The sequence below is a fragment of the Caretta caretta genome, chromosome 13, assembly GCF_965140235.1.
Source record: "Caretta caretta isolate rCarCar2 chromosome 13, rCarCar1.hap1, whole genome shotgun sequence".
Taxonomy (NCBI): Eukaryota; Metazoa; Chordata; order Testudines; family Cheloniidae; genus Caretta; species Caretta caretta.
This window is the reverse complement of record NC_134218.1, coordinates 8,578,330-8,598,279: the sequence shown is the minus strand read 5'-3', so window position 1 is coordinate 8,598,279 and position 19,950 is coordinate 8,578,330. Positions and strand designations below refer to the sequence as shown.

The 19,950-nt window shown below is 39.9% G+C and overlaps 1 protein-coding gene across 6 annotated transcripts in view; it reads left to right on the top strand.

Moving 5' to 3' along the window:
- The window catches only part of OSBPL2 (oxysterol binding protein like 2), a 56,541-nt gene extending 38,132 nt beyond the window's left edge, over window positions 1-18,409 (top strand). For all 6 annotated transcript variants that reach the window (XM_075118711.1, XM_075118708.1, XM_075118710.1 and 3 more), the window contains 6 exons: window positions 649-738; window positions 1,467-1,590; window positions 6,136-6,255; window positions 7,245-7,368; window positions 8,065-8,155; window positions 14,006-18,409. In XM_075118711.1, the coding sequence (XP_074974812.1) occupies window positions 649-738; window positions 1,467-1,590; window positions 6,136-6,255; window positions 7,245-7,368; window positions 8,065-8,155; window positions 14,006-14,108 (652 nt within the window). In that variant the 3' untranslated portion in view covers window positions 14,109-18,409. The remainder of the gene's footprint in view (window positions 1-648; window positions 739-1,466; window positions 1,591-6,135; window positions 6,256-7,244; window positions 7,369-8,064; window positions 8,156-14,005) is intronic.
- The last annotated feature ends 1,541 nt before the right edge of the window (window positions 18,410-19,950 follow it).

Below are 19,950 nucleotides of genomic sequence, written 5' to 3'. Positions count from 1 at the left end.
TTCAACTCCAGGTCACCCGTTCAAACCTCGCCCAGTCGATAGTGAATTGCCATTTAATGGCTCTGCAGTGAATTATGTGTAATGTGCAACACAGCATAAATCACCATCACACTAGTCAATAATGGGCACGCTTATTTCAGTTTTCTGAATTTAGTCCAGGAATCCTGGCTTGACGTCTGGCTGTAACGTAGTTTGGCAGTAGCATTTGAGTGCACGTTTACAGTGTGAGCTACCTTTAGCAGCTTTGTCAACTTCATGTGATTAGCTCACCATAAAGGTATTGATAGTGATATAATAAGAAATACCCTGGGTAGGGGACAGTCCTATATTCCTTTTCCTTTTAACTCCCAATGACTCCAGTGAGTTTTATATGCACACTTTATGCAGAAATCACCCATTAAAGTCTTCATTTGGTTTTAACAAGCTCTCGGTGTTACCGTTTATGCCTGTCTTAGAATAAAAAAGAGCAACAAGGACTTCCAATAATCCAGTGGCTTTTACTACCCGATTTCTAATATTAAACACAGGTCTAAGTGATTTCATTAAATAGTGTTAGTTTCGTTTTAGCAAAGTAAATACATTAGTGAACACTGCACTTCAGACATTTAGGTGCTGGCTTTCTAAATGGCACGCTTGTTCCCTTTGCAGTACTGGAGATAAATGTATCCTTAATTTTAAACCATGTGGACTGTTTGGGAAAGAGCTTCACAGAGTAGAGGGTCACGTTCAGGACAAAAAGTAAGTGGAAAGTCTGTCTGTCTGTCTGTCTTATACTATATGGGCACCTAGTACTTTCTGTATAGTGCTAGCTTGTTGGACTGACACATGCTCAACGTGACTGCTAAATTTTTACATTCCTACAGAGTCCTCCCATTCTCATTCATTTCTATTTTCTGGGTCAGTATTACACTTACAAGTTTTAGAGTGAGCATTTCATTCGCTATTAGCAAAGCTTTAGTGCCATTTGCACCTTGGACTTAAGTGCAGCAATCTGGATTTAAAGGAGAGGTATCCAGAGAAAACATAGAGAATAAGATAATTGCTAACTGTGTCCTTTCCTTGGACTTCTAGTCTTCATTTTAAAATATTTACCAAAAAATGCTAACAGGTGTATTCCCCAAATGCAACCTGTTATATAGCTCTTGGTCTTTATACACTACAATATCAGCTTCATTGCTTCTATAATCCATTTAACAAGCACACAGCTGATGGCTAAATAGTGAGGGAGCATTCAAAGCACAGGACTGAATACCATAAATGTTGGGATAAACTGAAATATTCATCTTTGCATTTATAAATGGTTCTGATAAAATGGCTTCCCAGAAGTTTGTAGTAATCAGGGAAAAAAAGAAACCAGAAAACCTGAATATAATCTGGATTACCAGTATATCATGCTGATTTTAATTTAGGCTAGGAAGTTATAGAAATTGGGCAGCAAAAATAAGTCTCCTTTTCTCTATAAATAGCAAGAAGAAGCTCTCTGTGATCTATGGCAAATGGACAGAATGCTTGTGGTGTATCAATCCTGCCACATATGATACTTCTAAAAAGAATGAAAAGAGAGGTGGTGACCAGAAGAAAATGAAACCGGTAAGGTTTTAGTATAATTGTTCAGGAGAGAGCTGGTGTTGCTGTTTCTCTCCCATTTGAAGGAAGCATCTTCAGAAATGGAAAAATTACTTGTTAGAGGAACATCTGTTGATGTGGTTGTGGTGAACTGATAGCTATAATAGTGGATATTTTTCATAGCTAGGGCCCTGATACCAGGAACTGATGAGTGCTCTGAACTCCCATTGACTTCAGTGAAAGTTGAGGGCATTCAGCATCTCACAGGGATTGGTCATGGAGGTTGGGGTTGATATTTGGTGACTACTGTTACAGAGATTGGGTTACATCTTGCTGTCTGTTAGTAAGGAAAATGGCAGTATTGCCAACCTTAGGCATTTAAAAATGTACACGAAAAATCATGTGACTGTCTTAAAAATATGAGATTTTAAAAGTTTGGCTTTTTATTTCCCTTCAGTGTTTTGAGCCTTTAGGGTTCATGTTGCAGAGAAGAGCTTAAAAATGAGGGCTATAAGCTTTTTAAAAAATCAAATTAATCTTCCCTTTCTGACGAAGTTGCATTTAGAAGGGGAGTTGCCTAACAGGAAGCCAATGGAAAGCATTCACAAGGATTTATTTTTTTGAGAGGAAGCTTGAAAAGTAAGCTTGAGCTTGATTTGAATTCAGAATACAGTACTACTCATCTATTCCACAAACAAAGCATACCAAGCCAAACAGGACATTATTGGATTAAATATATGTACATCATCTATCTTATCCCAATATCTTGTTTCTTTTTTTAATTGTGTGACATTTTCAGCTAGGTTGTCAATGTATTGGACTTCCCTATTGATGGTCATTATTATTTTTCAGGTAGTCTCTCAGGGATGAAATCCTTTTGACCTCTCTGCAATTTAACTGTGGAAGGCCCAATTCACAGTGATTCACCTATAGAGGGGATTGGTGGCAAGAAGTGAGAGTTCAGAGTTGCAGGGTTGAAGGTGGGCCAGGGGAGGAATGGCAGGGAGGGTGACCAAATGATCAATGGCTTGTGCAAATCTACTGGATACAGACCGTATCTGGGGCAAGTCACACTGAGAGAGCTACATCTATGGCTAAAAGATGGTGGTGGCAGAGACTGTGGTTAAATTGCACACATCCTGTTTTCAGGTTTGGGAGGAAGAGTATTTCCTCACCTCAGATTGCAAAGCCCATTTATTCAGACTTCACCCTGGGAGTGTGAATTTCACTCATATTGTGTGAAAGATGCAGTGCTGTAATGTTACATTTTTTGTAGCCAGATTCTTCTTGGCAGTAAATTTTTGGTTGACTGTCGCTGGTGGCTTGTGAGGCTTACGTACAGTTTTTAAAATGGGTGAAAATTTATAATACCATTCCTGAATGTCTTTGTCCTCTGTATGTCTTGAGAGTAAAGCATTAAGCAGTAGTACCAAAGTTCACTGTAGTGATTCTGAAATACCTCTTGCATTTCCTCTGTTTCCAATTTCCAAGTGTTGGACACTGAAATAATGGCACTACCTCTGACAGCACAAACTTATCCCCTCTCTCATGTTATAAGGCAGTAGAGCATTTGAATTCCAGTTTGGCCAGCAGATGAGGTCTGTCTGATTGGTGGTTTCCCGGAACCTGCAATCATACCATTTCCAATTTTAAATGGAAAAAATAAAATATCTGGACAAAGGAAGGGGGAAACAACCTGTCTTTCTGTATTTTACTCTCGCTTTTAAAAAAAAAAAAAGTGTATTATGGTAATGAAACAAAATTCCATGCAATGTCACCTTCTCCAAAGGAAAGGATCCTTTAAGGATCGTCACTGTTGGGAGCCACCAAGCTACCAGATTTGGTAGGGCTTATGCACAAGCAGCACATACAGTACACCCTGTGTTTTAACAATTGAAAAACTGATGCTCCGGCTTCACTTTAGACTAAGAAAATTTTTCTTTTCTGCTGTATTTTACACTTCGTGAAGACTGGTTCTTTTTTCAGTCTGTCTAATCTCGTCCTGAGGGGAACTGTTACATTTTGTTCCTAGAATATCTGAAATTAGGTTCCTTAATTCTGCTGGAATAAGGTACTGGTATTAATTTTTTTTACCACCTCTTTGTAGATCATAAGAGATGAAGGGACCCCTTCAATCAGTTTCATACTGGTAGTGCAGTGGCTGTGTAGGCATATGCGACAGCTATATGCACCTCAGCAGTACCTATTTTACTAGTGTGGAGAGTGGGAATGTTGGTCAGAATCCTGGAAAAGTTCTCAACCTTTTTGTAAAAGCATCATGAAATCTTTAATGACCTCTAGGCAGCCAGCAAAGATGGCAGAAAGAACCAGTATTGCACTGTACTGGGGCATGAGTCCTGGTGTAAAATGATGGCTTATTTTGGATTGATTTAGGTAAAGAAGCAATCAGAGGATCTAAAATGTTTGACTCTTGAAATTATGTGCTTGGTGTGCTTCACTGAAGCCTAAGGAACATGAGCATATCAGCTTGCTAACCAGCCCTCAGAATCTGGTATGTGACTACACAAGATTCAGGAGTACAGATGTCTTATGACTTATTGCTTACCTAGTGCTGCCAATGTATGTAGCACTTTACATAACAGTGTAAGGCTATATCTACATGGCGCGCTTCTTTTGGTGGCATGTACAGTATGTACTCAGGTAGCCCCCCTGCGTGGATTTAATGTAGATGGTGAGGCCCGGCTTAGGTAAATAGAGTACAAACATGCCTGAGGGTTTGGGTATGTACCCAGGTACATGCCCTGCATGGTTCTCTCTTCGCCCAGGCCATGTCATCCTGTCTACACTGCTGTTTTTAGTCACATAGCGGAGAAGGGGTCCTGAGTGCATGCAGCAACGGGCTCCACAGTTTCCTCAGCCGCTGCCTCTTCATCTGGGACCTCCTCCTCGTGGCTAGGGCCACTTTCCACTGACTCCAGACATTAAGAAGTATCCAGTGGGCTCTTTGCAATGGAGGTGGGGTCACCACTTAGGATTGCATCCAACTCACTGTAAAAACAGCAGCTTTGGGGTGCAGCACCAGACTGACAGTTTGCCTTCCTTGCCTTGTGGTATGCGTTCCTCAGCTCCTTCACCTTCGCTCTGCACTGCAGGGTGTCCCTGTTGTGCCCCTTCTCCTGCAAGCTGCGTGCAGTCTGCTCCTAGGTATGGAAATTCCTATGGCTGGAACGCAGCTGGCATGGCACGGCCTCCTTTCCCCAAACACTGATCAGGTCCAGTAGCTCGGCATTGCTCCAAGCAGGGGATTGTTTGCTATGTGGAGCAGCCATGGTCACCTGGGCAGATGAGCACTCGCAACAGGAAAGGGAATTTCAAACTTCCTGGGGCTCACAGGTGGTGGGGTGGATGTCAGTTTACCTGGCGTCAGAGCAGCGGAGATGCTGGCCAGAGTGGTCACTTTTGGAATTGTGGGATATCCTCTGGAGGCCAAAAGGCGTTTAAACGGGTAGAATGTGTCTTCACTTTCACAACAGCACAAAAAGAACAGCGGAAAGAGCCTCTTGTGAAGGTGATTTTCTTTTTGCAGTGAAACTTCTGAAAGTCATTAACAAGTCATTAACAAGTCACAAAAAGTCATTAACAAGTGTAGACGCTCCCACAGGTTTAGCGGAAAAAAGGGACATTTTGCGCTTTAAATAGCAAGTGTAGACATATTCCTGCTGCCTCCCAGCGGCTGGAGCCTTTCCCTGCTGCAGGAAAAGGCTCTTGTGTGAGGAAGGGCTCTGCCAATTCCCTGCTGCTGGAGCCTTTCCACACTGTAGGGAAGAACTGTGGCAGCTGCTGCCTTCCTGCTGCCAGAGTTTTCCTCACTGTGGTGAAAGGTTCTGGTAGGTGGTAGCTGCTGAAGCTTTGCTGCCTCTAGGGTGACCAGATAGCAAGTGTGAAAAATCAGGACAGAGGGTGGGGGGTAATAGGCACCTATGTAAGAAAAAGTCCCAAATATCAGGACTGTCCCTATAAAATCAGGACATCTGGTCACCCTAGGTGCATCTCCCTGCCTTCCTCCCCCCCCCCCCCCCCCCCCACCGCTCTCGCCTGTGCTGGAGCCTTTCACTGACACATGTAGCTACACACCGTGGTGTGAAGGAAGTTTGTTTATCACTGTGGCCTGTAGCTACACATACCCTACATGCTGCCGAAAGTGGTGTATAGTGTGGATATAGGTATCAACGCATTACCACAGCAGAAGAGCTACTGATCGAAGACAGGAAAAATAGGATATGAGTCAAGAAAAGGGAGGGTGAAGTAAACAAGAAAGAAAAGATTTCTGGAAGACATGAATGATGACAGAAGGTGCTTTTTCTAGATAGAAACTAGGAGTTGTTCCAAACGTAGGTAGTGTGGAAGAAGGCATGAAGTATGGAGGATGAAGAAGAGCATAAATGAGAAGGAGGAGGAGGAAAGGAGAGCAGAGATACAGGTGGGGTGAAATAATGGAATGTCTTGAATTCGATAGGATTTTTAATGTCCTCTCCAGAGAACTCTAGGCAGAAGAGCTGTATGTCATTTCCCTCTATTCCACTATCAATTATTGTGTTTTCGTTTCAGAGCGAAGATGCTGGGAACGATGAGGCTGATGATATGCCAGAGATCCAAGAGACTGTGCAAGTCATACCAGGCAGTAAGCTGCTTTGGAGAATAAATTCTAGACCACCAAACTCATCACAGGTGACTAGTTCAATAAATTAGAACTCTCTGGTCATAGTGGCTTGGCCAAGAACATTATCATACTGGACAAGGGTAACTCATTTTAGATACATGGTAATCTTATAGGTAGGGCCCTACCCAATTCACGGTCCGTTTTTGATTAATTTCACAATCATAAGATTTTAAAAATCATAAGTTTTATGATTTCAGCTATTTAAATCTGAAATTTCAGGGAGTTGTGATTGTAGGAATCCTGACCCAAAAACGAGTTGTGGGGAGGAGGGTTGCAGGGTTAGCAGGGAGGGTTGCGGTACTACCCTCAGTCAGCAGCAGCAGCCACTCTCCAGCCGCCCAGCTCTGAAGGCAGCGCAGAAGTAAGAGTGGCAATACCACGACCCCCCCCTAAAATAATTCTGTGACCCTCCCTGCAATTCCCTTTTGGGTCAAGACTCCCAATTTGAAAAACACTGGTCTCCCCCATGAAATCCCTGTAGTGTAGGGTAAAAGCATACAAAAGACCAGATTTCATGGCCCATGACATGTTCTTTATGGCTGAGAATTTGGTAGGGCCCTACTTATAGGTAGATTTGAAAAACGCCCAGAGTGTCATCCTTTGATATCAGGGGAAAATAGGCCAGTTTTTTTTAGAGAACATGTCTGTTTTGTGTGTCCTTTTCAATAAATTATAAAAACGATAACCCCTTGAGACAGCTCAGAATCAGAGAACCTATGAGCAACAAGCTTTCTTGATCCTCTGTAGCAAGGACTCTTCAGTCACTGCAGTATCATGTTTTTATTTGCCAGAGTCCACAGCACAATTAAAAGTGGTATTTTCAAAAGTGCTCAGCATTAGCCAACCCTGCTCTTACTACAGTCAGTGAGAGCAGATTTGGTTCAATAAGTGCTTTTGAAAATCGCATTGTGACAGCCCAGGAAAGGGAATCAAATGTCACTGATTTTTAAAAAAAACCAAAACTTTACTATATACTATATCTTTATTCTGCCTTAAGATGTACAATTTCACCAGTTTTGCTGTGAGTCTCAATGAGCTGGAAACGGGCATGGAAGCAGTTTTAGCTCCCACTGATTGTCGTCTACGTCCAGATATCAGAGGCATGGAAAATGGAGAGCTGGGTACGTGTGTTTGCTAGAGATTTGGTATTTGTTAATTCTGTCTCTTGACACCCATCCACTTCCCTGACCATAGGGAAGATGGAAGAGAACTGGTTTGGGGTGAGGTGGCTGTCCTCAGGTTTTTACCCACTTCTTAATTCTGGGCAATAACTGTATTTCCAGGGTAACTTTTTCTTTATCACCACAGTGTGATCGATCATGAATGTTACTCCCTCCAGAACAATGTACATGACTGTTCTTGCCAGCAGAGTCTGGCTGTGTAAGAGGCCAAGGTCGATTCTGAATACGGATATCCTATGTTACAGAACAATTGGAAGCACATATTGGGAAACGGGTCAGAAAGATTTTGTTGCTCTGGAGTTTGCTTGGAAAAATATGTAGGGTGGAATAACAAGAAAGCATCCTGTACTGCTTCCGACTGTATCCACTTTGAGTCCTTACCCCATCCAGTACAGTCCTTCTGACAAATGAAATACCAAGTTTAGGATTCCCAGTATGTTTGCTTGGATCATCCACTCCTCTGGTGTGCTGCTGCCTAGAAGGGGTGGCTGTTTTGGTTTAAAGAGAATGTGTACAACAAATGCTTTCCTGTGCTTAAAGTGAATTCAATTTTATTTCTCTCCAGCCTTTCCCATGTTTTGTTCTTTTTGTCTTTTATTTTGCAATGTAACCAATTCCTATTTAAATGTTTATTAGACCTGGCTAGTAAAGAAAAAGAGAGACTAGAAGAGAAACAAAGAGCCACTCGTAAGGAACGTGCAAAAGATGAAGTGGAATGGAGGACAAGGTAACTTTTAGAGGTGGGGAAGAAAGTTGGGCATGTAGTTAAGGTTAGCGAACAGTTTGTTTTTACTGTTTGATTCCTCTTTGCACTATGGAACAATTTTATAGTGTCATTTAAAGCCCTTGTGGGGAAGGAACATTTGAAAAATGCAACATGAAGCCAAAATTGTAGATTATTTCATCCCAAAGTACCCATACTGCTGTAAATAAGTTGAGGCTGAAACTTGTAGTAGGAACACCAAGGGAGTGCCGAAGTATTTTGCCTCCAGGGGTTGGCCTTTTTACTACAGGACAAATAAAACCTTGGGAGTATCCCAAAGTAGTTGTTTTAAGAGAGGGAGATTCTTGTGGAAGGTTTCAGAGGAACAGCCGTGTTAGTCTGTATTCGCAAAAAGAAAAGGAGGACTTGTGGCACCTTAGAGACTAAATTGGTTAAAAATAAATTGGTTAGTCTCTAAGGTGCCACAAGTCCTCCTTTTATTCTTGTGGAAGGTGGCCTTCAGTGGATATTTCCCTGTGTAGTACTGCCAGCACCAAAAAAAGCAGCCATCTCAAGGATAGAAGGGGCCAACCAAATGGCGTCCAACACATCACCCAATGGTGCAGATTGTTACGGGGAAACAAATTGCTTTAAAGAACATGTAACCCAAATGGTTATCTCTTAAAATAACCAAATCCTAAGAAATACTAATACAATTCTTTTAAACTCCTGAAGCAGTGTTCATCCCTAGGTAACTTTAAAGTGTTTTATAAAGGTGGGGTAAGCAGGGCTCAGAGAGGTTAAGTAACTTGCTGAAGGTCACACAGTGAGTCTGTGGTGTCCTTGGGAACGGAATGGAGATCTCCTGGCTCCAACTCGTGAATTCACACTGTTAATGTCCTTCGCAAAAAGAAAAGGAGTACTTGTGGCACCTTAGAGACTAACCAATTTATTTGAGCATGAGCTTTCGTGAGCTACAGCTCACTTCATCAGATGTATACCGTGGAAACTGCAGCAGACTTTATATACACACAGAGAATATGAAACAATACCTCCTCCCACCCCACTGTCCTGCTGGTAATAGCTTATCTAAAGTGATCAACAGGTGGGCCATTTCCAGCACAAATCCAGGTTTTCTCACCCTCCACCCCCCCCCACAAATTCACTCTCCTGCTGGTGCTAGCCCATCCAAAGTGACAACTCTTTACATAATCAAGTCGGGCTATTTCCTGCATAGATCCAGGTTTTCTCACATCCCCCCCACCCCCATACACACACAAACTCACTCTCCTGCTGGTAATAGCTCATCTAAACTGACCACTCTCCAAGTTTAAATCCAAGTTAAACCAGAACATCTGGGGGGGGGGGGTAGGAAAAAACAAGAGAAAACAGGCTACCTTGCATAATGACTTAGCCACTCCCAGTCTCTATTTAAGCCTAAATTAATAGTATCCAATTTGCAAATGAATTCCAATTCAGCAGTTTCTCGCTGGAGTCTGGATTTGAAGTTTTTTTGTTTTAAGATAGCGACCTTCATGTCTGTGATTGCGTGACCAGAGAGATTGAAGTGTTCTCCGACTGGTTTATGAATGTTATAATTCTTGACATCTGATTTGTGTCCATTTATTCTTTTACGTAGAGACTGTCCAGTTTGACCAATGTACATGGCAGAGGGGCATTGCTGGCACATGATGGCATATATCACATTGGTGGATGTGCAGGTGAACGAGCCTCTGATAGTGTGGCTGATGTTATTAGGCCCTGTGATGGTGTCCCCTGAATAGATATGTGGGCACAATTGGCAACGGGCTTTGTTGCAAGGGTAGGTTCCTGGGTTAGTGGTTCTGTTGTGTGGTATGTGGTTGTTGGTGAGTATTTGCTTCAGGTTGCGAGGCTGTCTGTAGGCAAGGACTGGCCTGTCTCCCAAGACTTGTGAGAGTGTTGGGTCATCCTTCAGGATAGGTTGTAGATCCTTAATAATGCGTTGGAGGGGTTTTAGTTGGGGGCTGAAGGTGACCGCTAGTGGCGTTCTGTTATTTTCTTTGTTAGGCCTGTCCTGTAGTAGGTAACTTCTGGGAACTCTTCTGGCTCTATCAATCTGTTTCTTTACTTCTGCAGGTGGGTATTGTAGTTGTAAGAAAGCGTGACAGAGATCTTGTAGGTGTTTGTCTCTGTCTGAGGGGTTGGAGCAAATGCGGTTGTATCGCAGAGCTTGGCTGTAGACGATGGATCGTGTGGTGTGGTCAGGGTGAAAGCTGGAGGCATGCAGGTAGGAATAGCGGTCAGTAGGTTTCCGGTATAGGGTGGTGTTTATGTGGCCATTGTTTATTAGCACTGTAGTGTCCAGGAAGTGGATCTCTTGTGTGGACTGGACCAGGCTGAGGTTGGTGGTGGGATGGAAATTGTTGAAATCATGGTGGAATTCCTCAAGGGCTTCTTTTCCATGGGTCCAGATGATGAAGATGTCATCAATATAGCGCAAGTAGAGTAGGAGCTTTAGGGGACGAGAGCTGAGGAAGCGTTGTTCTAAATCAGCCATAAAAATGTTGGCATACTGTGGGGCCATGCGGGTACCCATAGCAGTGCCGCTGATCTGAAGGTATACATTGTCCCCAAATGTGAAATAGTTATGGGTAAGGACAAAGTCACAAAGTTCAGCCACCAGGTTAGCCGTGACATTATCGGGGATAGTGTTCTTGACGGCTTGTAGTCCATCCAGCCGTCAAGAACACTATCCCCGATAATGTCACGGCTAACCTGGTGGCTGAACTTTGTGACTTACCCATAACTATTTCACATTTGGGGACAATGTATACCTTCAGATCAGCGGCACTGCTATGGGTACCCGCATGGCCCCACAGTATGCCAACATTTTTATGGCTGATTTAGAACAACGCTTCCTCAGCTCTCGTCCCCTAAAGCCCCTACTCTACTTGCGCTATATTGATGACATCTTCATCATCTGGACCCATGGAAAAGAAGCCCTTGAGGAATTCCACCATGATTTCAACAATTTCCATCCCACCACCAACCTCAGCCTGGTCCAGTCCACACAAGAGATCCACTTCCTGGACACTACAGTGCTAATAAACAATGGCCACATAAACACCACCCTAAACCGGAAACCTACTGACCGCTATTCCTACCTGCATGCCTCCAGCTTTCACCCTGACCACACCACATGATCCATCGTCTACAGCCAAGCTCTGCGATACAACCGCATTTGCTCCAACCCCTCAGACAGAGACAAACACCTACAAGATCTCTGTCACGCTTTCTTACAACTACAATACCCACCTGCAGAAGTAAAGAAACAGATTGATAGAGCCAGAAGAGTTCCCAGAAGTTACCTACTACAGGACAGGCCTAACAAAGAAAATAACAGAACGCCACTAGCAGTCACCTTCAGCCCCCAACTAAAACCCCTCCAACGCATTATTAAGGATCTACAACCTATCCTAAAGGATGACCCAACACTCTCACAAGTCTTGGGAGACAGGCCAGTCCTTGCCTACAGACAGCCCCGCAACCTGAAGCAAATACTCACCAACAACCACATACCACACAACAGAACCACTAACCCAGGAACTTATCCTTGCAACAAAGCCCATTGCCAATTGTGCCCACATATCTATTCAGGGGACACCATCACAGGGCCTAATAACATCAGCCACACTATCAGAGGCTCGTTCACCTGCACATCCACCAATGTGATATATGCCATCATGTGCCAGCAATGCCCCTCTGCCATGTACATTGGTCAAACTGGACAGTCTCTACGTAAAAGAATAAATGGACACAAATCAGATGTCAAGAATTATAACATTCATAAACCAGTCGGAGAACACTTCAATCTCTCTGGTCACGCAATCACAGACATGAAGGTCGCTATCTTAAAACAAAAAAACTTCAAATCCAGACTCCAGCGAGAAACTGCTGAATTGGAATTCATTTGCAAATTGGATACTATTAATTTAGGCTTAAATAGAGACTGGGAGTGGCTAAGTCATTATGCAAGGTAGCCTGTTTTCTCTTGTTTTTTCCTACCCCCCCCCCCAGATGTTCTGGTTTAACTTGGATTTAAACTTGGAGAGTGGTCAGTTTAGATGAGCTATTACCAGCAGGAGAGTGAGTTTGTGTGTGTATGGGGGTGGGGGGGATGTGAGAAAACCTGGATCTATGCAGGAAATAGCCCGACTTGATTATGTAAAGAGTTGTCACTTTGGATGGGCTAGCACCAGCAGGAGAGTGAATTTGTGGGGGGGGGGGTGGAGGGTGAGAAAACCTGGATTTGTGCTGGAAATGGCCCACCTGTTGATCACTTTAGATAAGCTATTACCAGCAGGACAGTGGGGTGGGAGGAGGTATTGTTTCATATTCTCTGTGTGTATATAAAGTCTGCTGCAGTTTCCATGCTATACATCTGATGAAGTGAGCTGTAGCTCACGAAAGCTCATGCTCAAATAAATTGGTTAGTCTCTAAGGTGCCACAAGTACTCCTTTTCTTTTTGCGAATACAGACTAACACGGCTGTTCCTCTGAAACCTGTTAATGTCCTTGTAATACATAAACACTTCAGTTACCTTTTTAAATATTAAACAAAAATCACTGGAAAATCTTTAATTGAAAAAGAATCACGATTTTATATGGTCACAGAAAAGAAGCTGATCGCGAAGGTTAAGAATACATCTATGTAAGGAAGAAAAGGAACATTTGGATTATGTTTATCACTATTTAGGCATGTATTAGTGTAGTAACAGGCATAAGCACTGAAAGATTTCAGTGGTATTTACTTTTCCTACTGTTAACCCGCAATCAAGTCTTAGTTGTGGAAAGGTATTACTTTTCAGATTGGAAAATGATTTACCTAACTATTGAAAGTGCAGCACCACCTTGTTCTTGTTCAGTAAAAGAACACTTGTCAAAAATTACAACTAAAAATAGAAGCATTTTGAAATACAGTGTATCTGTTATAACATTGGTCTGATTCACAATCTTGCTTTACAGGCATGTCAGAAAAAGAAACCGGGCTATTCTTGCACATGATGATTTTTTGTTTTGTTTTTGTAGTAAGCAGATAAAATTAAATTCTGAAGCAACAGGAGGAGATTCTCAAAGGCAGAAAGAGTAGTTAAGCACCCAACTCCCACTGAAACTCAGTGGGAAATGGGTGGCTAATTCCCATTCATACCTTAGAAAATCTCCTCTAGAGCAGTGGTTCTCAACCTCTATTCATTTGCAGACCCCTAAAAAAGTTCAAATGGCGGTGCGGACTCCTTCGGAAATCTTGGACTACAGGTTGAAAACCACTGTTCTTGGTAACGACAACCTTTGATGGACTGCTTCAACATAGTCTGCGGACCCCCCCGAGCTCCGCATACCACAGGTTGAGAACCACTGTTCTAGAGAACATACAATTGATTTCAACTATTGCTACCAGTTAATACACAGAACAGCTTAAACTTGAGCTTCTACTGATGTGCAGTACAAAATGCAGCTATACAGAACAGAACTGTTTTTCCTCTGTGTGGGGACACGTTTAAGAGGAAGAACATTTTATGACAAAAACTGACTTGCCAATTTAAAATATAAAGAACGTTGATGTGTAGATTTTGTTCCCTTTGATGAACTGGGACAGGAATGATAAAACCAGTGCTGTAAGGTCAAGAAGAAAGAGGTATATAAACAAGGATGGAGTAAGGTCTTTGCTAAACGTAACTTAAGAACTCGATTTTTTCCCCCTAGATATCTAACGGGAAAGAATAGGTTAGATTGAAAAATTCAGGTGCCTTTTTACACTTGTTTGTAAAAGAAGCAAAAAAATGTTTTCCCTTTAATATATGTTTCCTTACCCACTTCATTTGCTTTTCACAGATGGTTTCATCAAGGCAATAACCCATACACTGGAACGTCAGACTGGTTATATTCAGGCGGATACTTTGATAGAAATTTCTCAGACTGTCCAGATATATATTGAAATCTCTGAACTCATCACTCCATCTCATCTGGACATCTAGTTGTTAAATTTCAATCTATGCCAGTTATTCTGGTTTTGTTAATAGCAAAAAACAGCTTTTCTAAAGTAAATTTTAATGAAAATTGTATCATTCACCAATCAAGGATTTGTAATTAATTTTGATTGCCAAATATTTAAATGCTATTACATTCTTTCCATAAAGCTTTCATCTGAAATCATCATGTTTTCTCTAAGTTTTAAAAGGGACTTTGGATGCCTTTTTTTGTCCTTTTTTGGGTCTGTCAAAGGTATGCTGTAGCCAATAGGGTTTACAGCACCCTTTTAATTATATAACTGAGAAAAAAATAGCAGTGATATCCTTGTTACTTCACTTAGTACAGCATTAAAGAATCTAACTGTCCAGAACTTGGAACAATGGTAAATTAGTGCGGTACAAACATGATCAAATCGGGCAGAGTCAGCGTTCCCTGTGAAGAGATGTATGCAACGTTTTCAAATGGTAAGCAGAGCTGAAGAGATTGGCGCTCCTGGTCTATCTCAGTACAATTCGGTAATTTAAAAGATTGAAAAAAAAATTAGGCTTACTGCAGTTTGAAAAACTGCTATTCTGAATTCTCTGTCTTTGGGCACTGTGAGCATTACTTAAACTATATACCTATGATGACAATTACATAACACCGTGTGTGTTGGGGGATGAGAAGGGTGCATTAACAAACATCTGCTTTTCTAAAGTAAAACGTTACTCTTAAAATACAGAAAGCTTCAGAGAGATTTGTAGAAACATGGACGTTGTGGTTACAGCGTAAGATAAAAATATAGGATATTGCTTGCTACCACTAGGAGGCTTGGGTCTCCAGCACTACTTTAAGCATCTTAGGCACTATTTAAGCTTCTAAACTGACTTTTCTTTGGAAGCACTCAATATATATCCACAGATGGTCTTATTTGTGTTTTTATTTTGTTTTTTGTGCATGTTCTGAAACATTACTGGTAACATCTGGTTGTATGTTGTAAAAAAACCAAACCCCCAATCCGTTTAAAGCTAAGTGGCATAACTAAAGTTATTTTAAAAATGGTATTAGGTATAATCTCTGTAACCACTTGCAGTCATAGAAAATGGATTTATTTTTGTTGTCAAAGCATATAATGTTGGAACGATTTGAACTGCGAATCCATTGACGGTATCTATAAATGTATGGAGTTAATTGTCAAAGTGGTACATTTCTGAGAATGGGAGGGGGCTTAAACAATTAGGTTTAGAAATTAAACCAATTTTAATAGTTGCTCATTCTTTTATGAAAGCCGTCAATTTAATAACCAATAGAAACTGGCTATGTTGCTGATAAATTTACAGTAATTCAGAGACTACTGATATTAAACACCAGCATTTCTTTGCGTATTCATGAAAGAATCAGTCTGATTTCCAAATTCATTTGAGGATGTGTAATTGTGACTTCATCCAAAGACTAGGTTTTGAAGTGCATTTACCAGCCAGAAGAAAAATGAAAAATAAACAAAATCCAAGAGCAACCTATTTCTTTCATGTGAAATTATGCACCCAAAGATGGGAGATATTTGTTACATTTTAGTTACATTTTGTTCATCTTTCCAGTGAAGAAGGTAAACTGTGAAGGTTCAAGGCAGTTAAGGCACAACTCTGAAATAAATTCATGTCACTGTATCCTGTTTTCAGCAATCAACTTTGTTGACCTTCAAGTCTCTTGGACATCCAGGCTAGTTTTGATGATCTTGTTTATATTGGTGAGTTAGAGAAAAAAATATTTACTCCTGATTTAAGTACATTGGCAATTCTGATTTTTATAAGGCATAACTAATGCATATGGCAACTTAAACTACTTTCGATCTGCTTTTTTGTAAAATTAAACCTAAAAGATTAATATTTCACATACTTTAAGCCCCTTCAATTTTCTTGCTCGTAGATGTTAACATAAGGAGCACTGTACAAAGGTATCAGTGAAAACAGTGAAGGGATTCAAGTTTTAAGCCATATTTGTAATGTTTCATGAATAAATCTTGTTTAAACTAAATACATAAGTTTGTTCATTGTTACAGTGCTGCTTTAATACACATACATATAAATAGAAAGGCACTAGAATGAAAAAATGCTATAACTGATTTTTAAAAATCCTATTTATAAATAAGATGTACAGGTGGGAAATCTTTTAATTCTGAATCACAGCCTAAGTTCAGTAGGTCTAAAAATATTTCCATTATGCAAAAATCAGTTTTTTATTTGAAAAAGGCTATGGAGGCACACTTAATTGCATTATAGAATAAAAGACTCCAGCAAATTGCATTATAGAATAAAAGACTCCAGCAAAATGTTATCCATTACTATTGCCTACATTGCATAGATCTGTTACTTTGGCATTTTCCCTACTTTTAAAGCAAAGTCCAAAAACTTCTTTTTTCCCCTTTTTTCTTTGTTCTTTGTTTGGCTTATTAAGGCTGTATCAAAAGTATTTACAAAATGCTTCCTCGCTACTCATGGCTAGCGTACATTTCACTAGCCATCTGATACCTAATGTTACAGTTTGATTATTTGTCTCAGCGAAAAACATTAATGTCTCTTTTTAAATGAAAAAACCGCACCTATATAGTTTTACTTCTTAAGACACATTAACTAAACTTTGCACCTTTTAAAAAGAATGTCACTTTTATAACTTGATTAAACACTGACTGTATGTAAAATAATTGTGTGTTAGTATGTGTTCATACATTTACATAGAATTTTTTTTTTTTTAAAGAAACCACAATAGATGCTAAACACACTTCAGGCCTATACATGGTATAAAAGATGTTTGAAGTGTGACTTTCACAATCGAGCAACTATTTTTGTGGGGAGGAAAAGTTACACGTTATCTTGGCTTGTCATTTTCCTTTGTATCTACCTTGATACTTATTGGAGACATATGATTTGAATTAGAACTTTCATCCTTATAAACACAGCTTTTCTTCTGCTTGAGCATGCAGTAGACTCAATTTTTTGACATCAGGCTCTTGCTAGAAAAATACATAGATGGCAATAATGTAGTTATCACAAATATACTGAAAGCTACTGTAGGAAGAAATGATCTGAAAAAGAACAAATGAGTTATTTAAACACTTTTTTGAAACTCAAACAGGAACCCTTCCTCCCCCAACCCCCCCAAAAAGGATGTGGGTCTATCAGATATGTTTTGAATGTTATTCTCCACAGTGGAAGTCCCACCACTACATGTTTTAAAAAACCCAAACACTAAGTGGAGGGGACAGGATGGAACTCTCAGTAAAAGGTAAATTAATCTTTTGGTAAAATTTTAAATTCCAACAGAAGTGAAACTCTAAGTTTATAGCCACTGCATAGCATCTAACTTGGTCATTTTGACGATACACCATACTGTAGATTGTGACAACTGTTTGGGATATTGGACCCTTGTAATTCCTGGGGCCCAGATTATATAGGGAGGGGAATTATACTCCAAATTAAGTAGAAAAACCACAGAAATGATTAGCAATGGTTTCCCATTTGAACACAGTTTAAAATTCTCTATAAATTAAGAGGCGAAGGCTCTGAGGTATATTTTCTTCTGCCTCCACGCTTTGAAATCGGGGGGTGGGGGTGGTTTTCCTTTTTTCTTTTCATGGATTTTTCCTAAATTTAGAATGGTTATAAAAGACTTCAGATCACTGATTTTTACATACTAATAGTCTGTGTATTTGTAACCATCTGTACAGTACATATGCCTGATGTATTTCCTCATAAATGTAGTCTTCATCTCATGTTCACTGTACTCAATATATCTTAATGTTACAAATAAACATGTTTGTTTAGTATATGTGGACTAAACACTACATAATTTGATAATATACTGTAACTTTGCCTCTCTGAAAACACACCTGTAGTTTGGGTCAATTGTATAATAAAGCAATATTTAAATTTATGTAAATCTAAATGGTTCTATCGTAGAAAATTCATTTTTGGTATGTTTTGTAGCATGAAAAAATTAAAACTTGCTTATACTTTGACTATACTTTTACGAAGCTGCTTTTCTTTTGCGTTACTCAATTGCTGTATTCCTATTGATTAAATATCTACACACTGTGTTTGCCTTATCCATGTTGCATGAAAATATCAAATAAAAATAATTTAGTGAAATGGATTTATTTTTATAATATTTAATAACAGTCAATACCCATCTATAACAATCAATCCTATTTAGCTTTTCAGAGAAGTCTGTACAGATTTGTGGACATAAATGTTAAACTGTAAATTTGAATAAAGGTCATTTTGAAGAAGACATGCAATGTTTGGTATTAAATATTTTTTCAGTGTCTGAAATGTTTTTCTGTCAGCAAAAAAATCTTGATTTAGTGCAAGTAATTGACCTGCAGTGTGACACTGTCCCAAGAATTATTGCCTAGCAAATTGCTTGTTTCCTTCTATAGTTTTATATGCTGAGAATATGCCTGAAATCCGTGTAGTGGCAAGAGTGACTATGTCTTAGCCCAGGAGGTCTCACCAGAGAACTTCTCAGGGCAGGGAACTGCACTGTCCCACTGGAAGAGTTTCCAGCTGCATCATCTTTGATTTAAGTCTCCATTCTTCTCTTGATTACAGCTACTGTTTGTATCACATAGATATTTCACAAACCCATGCTGCCTTGTATTGTTCACCGAGTTCTCAGCTGAGTTAAATGGATGCTTTGATAGGAGACATGTTAGTGCTCTTAAGATGAATCAAGAACAGATCACTGCAGGAGTCCACTAGAAACCCCTGCCTCCCTCCCGCAATGATGACTGCCCATTTACAATTACTTTGAGGTTGATCAGGTAGTTTTTAAATCCACTTAAAATGTGCTACATAGCATAAAAAAATCAAACTTTTAATCAAAATGGCATGCAGTACTAAATCAAATGTTTTACAGAAGTCTAATATATCACAATTGCCTTTACAAAGCAAATGTTTCTCATAAAAAAAATAGTTTGAGACCTATGTTCAATAAAACAATGAAGAAGGTCACTAATCATGTGGCCACCCTTTAAAAACTGTCCTAGATGAGCCTTTTTGTGATTTTTTTTTTTTTTGCTTGGGATCTGTCAGGTTAACAGGTCCATAATTCAGCAAGTAGTCCTGTTTACCCTTTTTAAAATATTGGCAAAATATTAGCAGCGCCTGCAGGACTGATTAACATCCCCCAAGTTGTAGTAGAAAGTACTTAATCACTGTAAACTTCATGCAAACATCTACTCCTTTCCAAATACAGAACAGAAATATTTAACACTTCTGCCATTTGTGTATCATAACTGACAATTTTACCGTCCCTGTCTAGTGACAAATCTATACTATGCTAGGTATTTCTTATTCCTGAAATAGTAAGAGGCCTGTTCTGAGGCCTGTTCTTAAGCCTGTTGCCTATAGATTTCAATATCTTTAGCTTTCCTTGTCATTGTTCCCAATTGATTATAAGTTAGCAATCGTGAAACTGCCATCACTTTCTCCCTTTCCACTTATTATTTTATTGCTGCTTTCATGTCTCTTAACCAGGACCATTTTTTAAAAAATGGAATGACCCTGCTTTGTGATTTCGTATTGTTACAGATCTCCCACCTCCAGAACCAAAATATTCTTTAAAAACTCTCAATTTGTATTCACATTGTTTTGTTTAAATTCTCCTCCTAATCAATTTGACTCAATTGTTTTCTGGCTTCATGAAATTCTGACCCTCAGTTTAAAGTGCCTTTTTATGGAGAAATACCCTGAAGGAGTGGATAAGCATTTAAATACTTGAGGAGCATGGGAAGATCGAGTAAAGGAAATGTAAAGGAGATCAATAGGTGA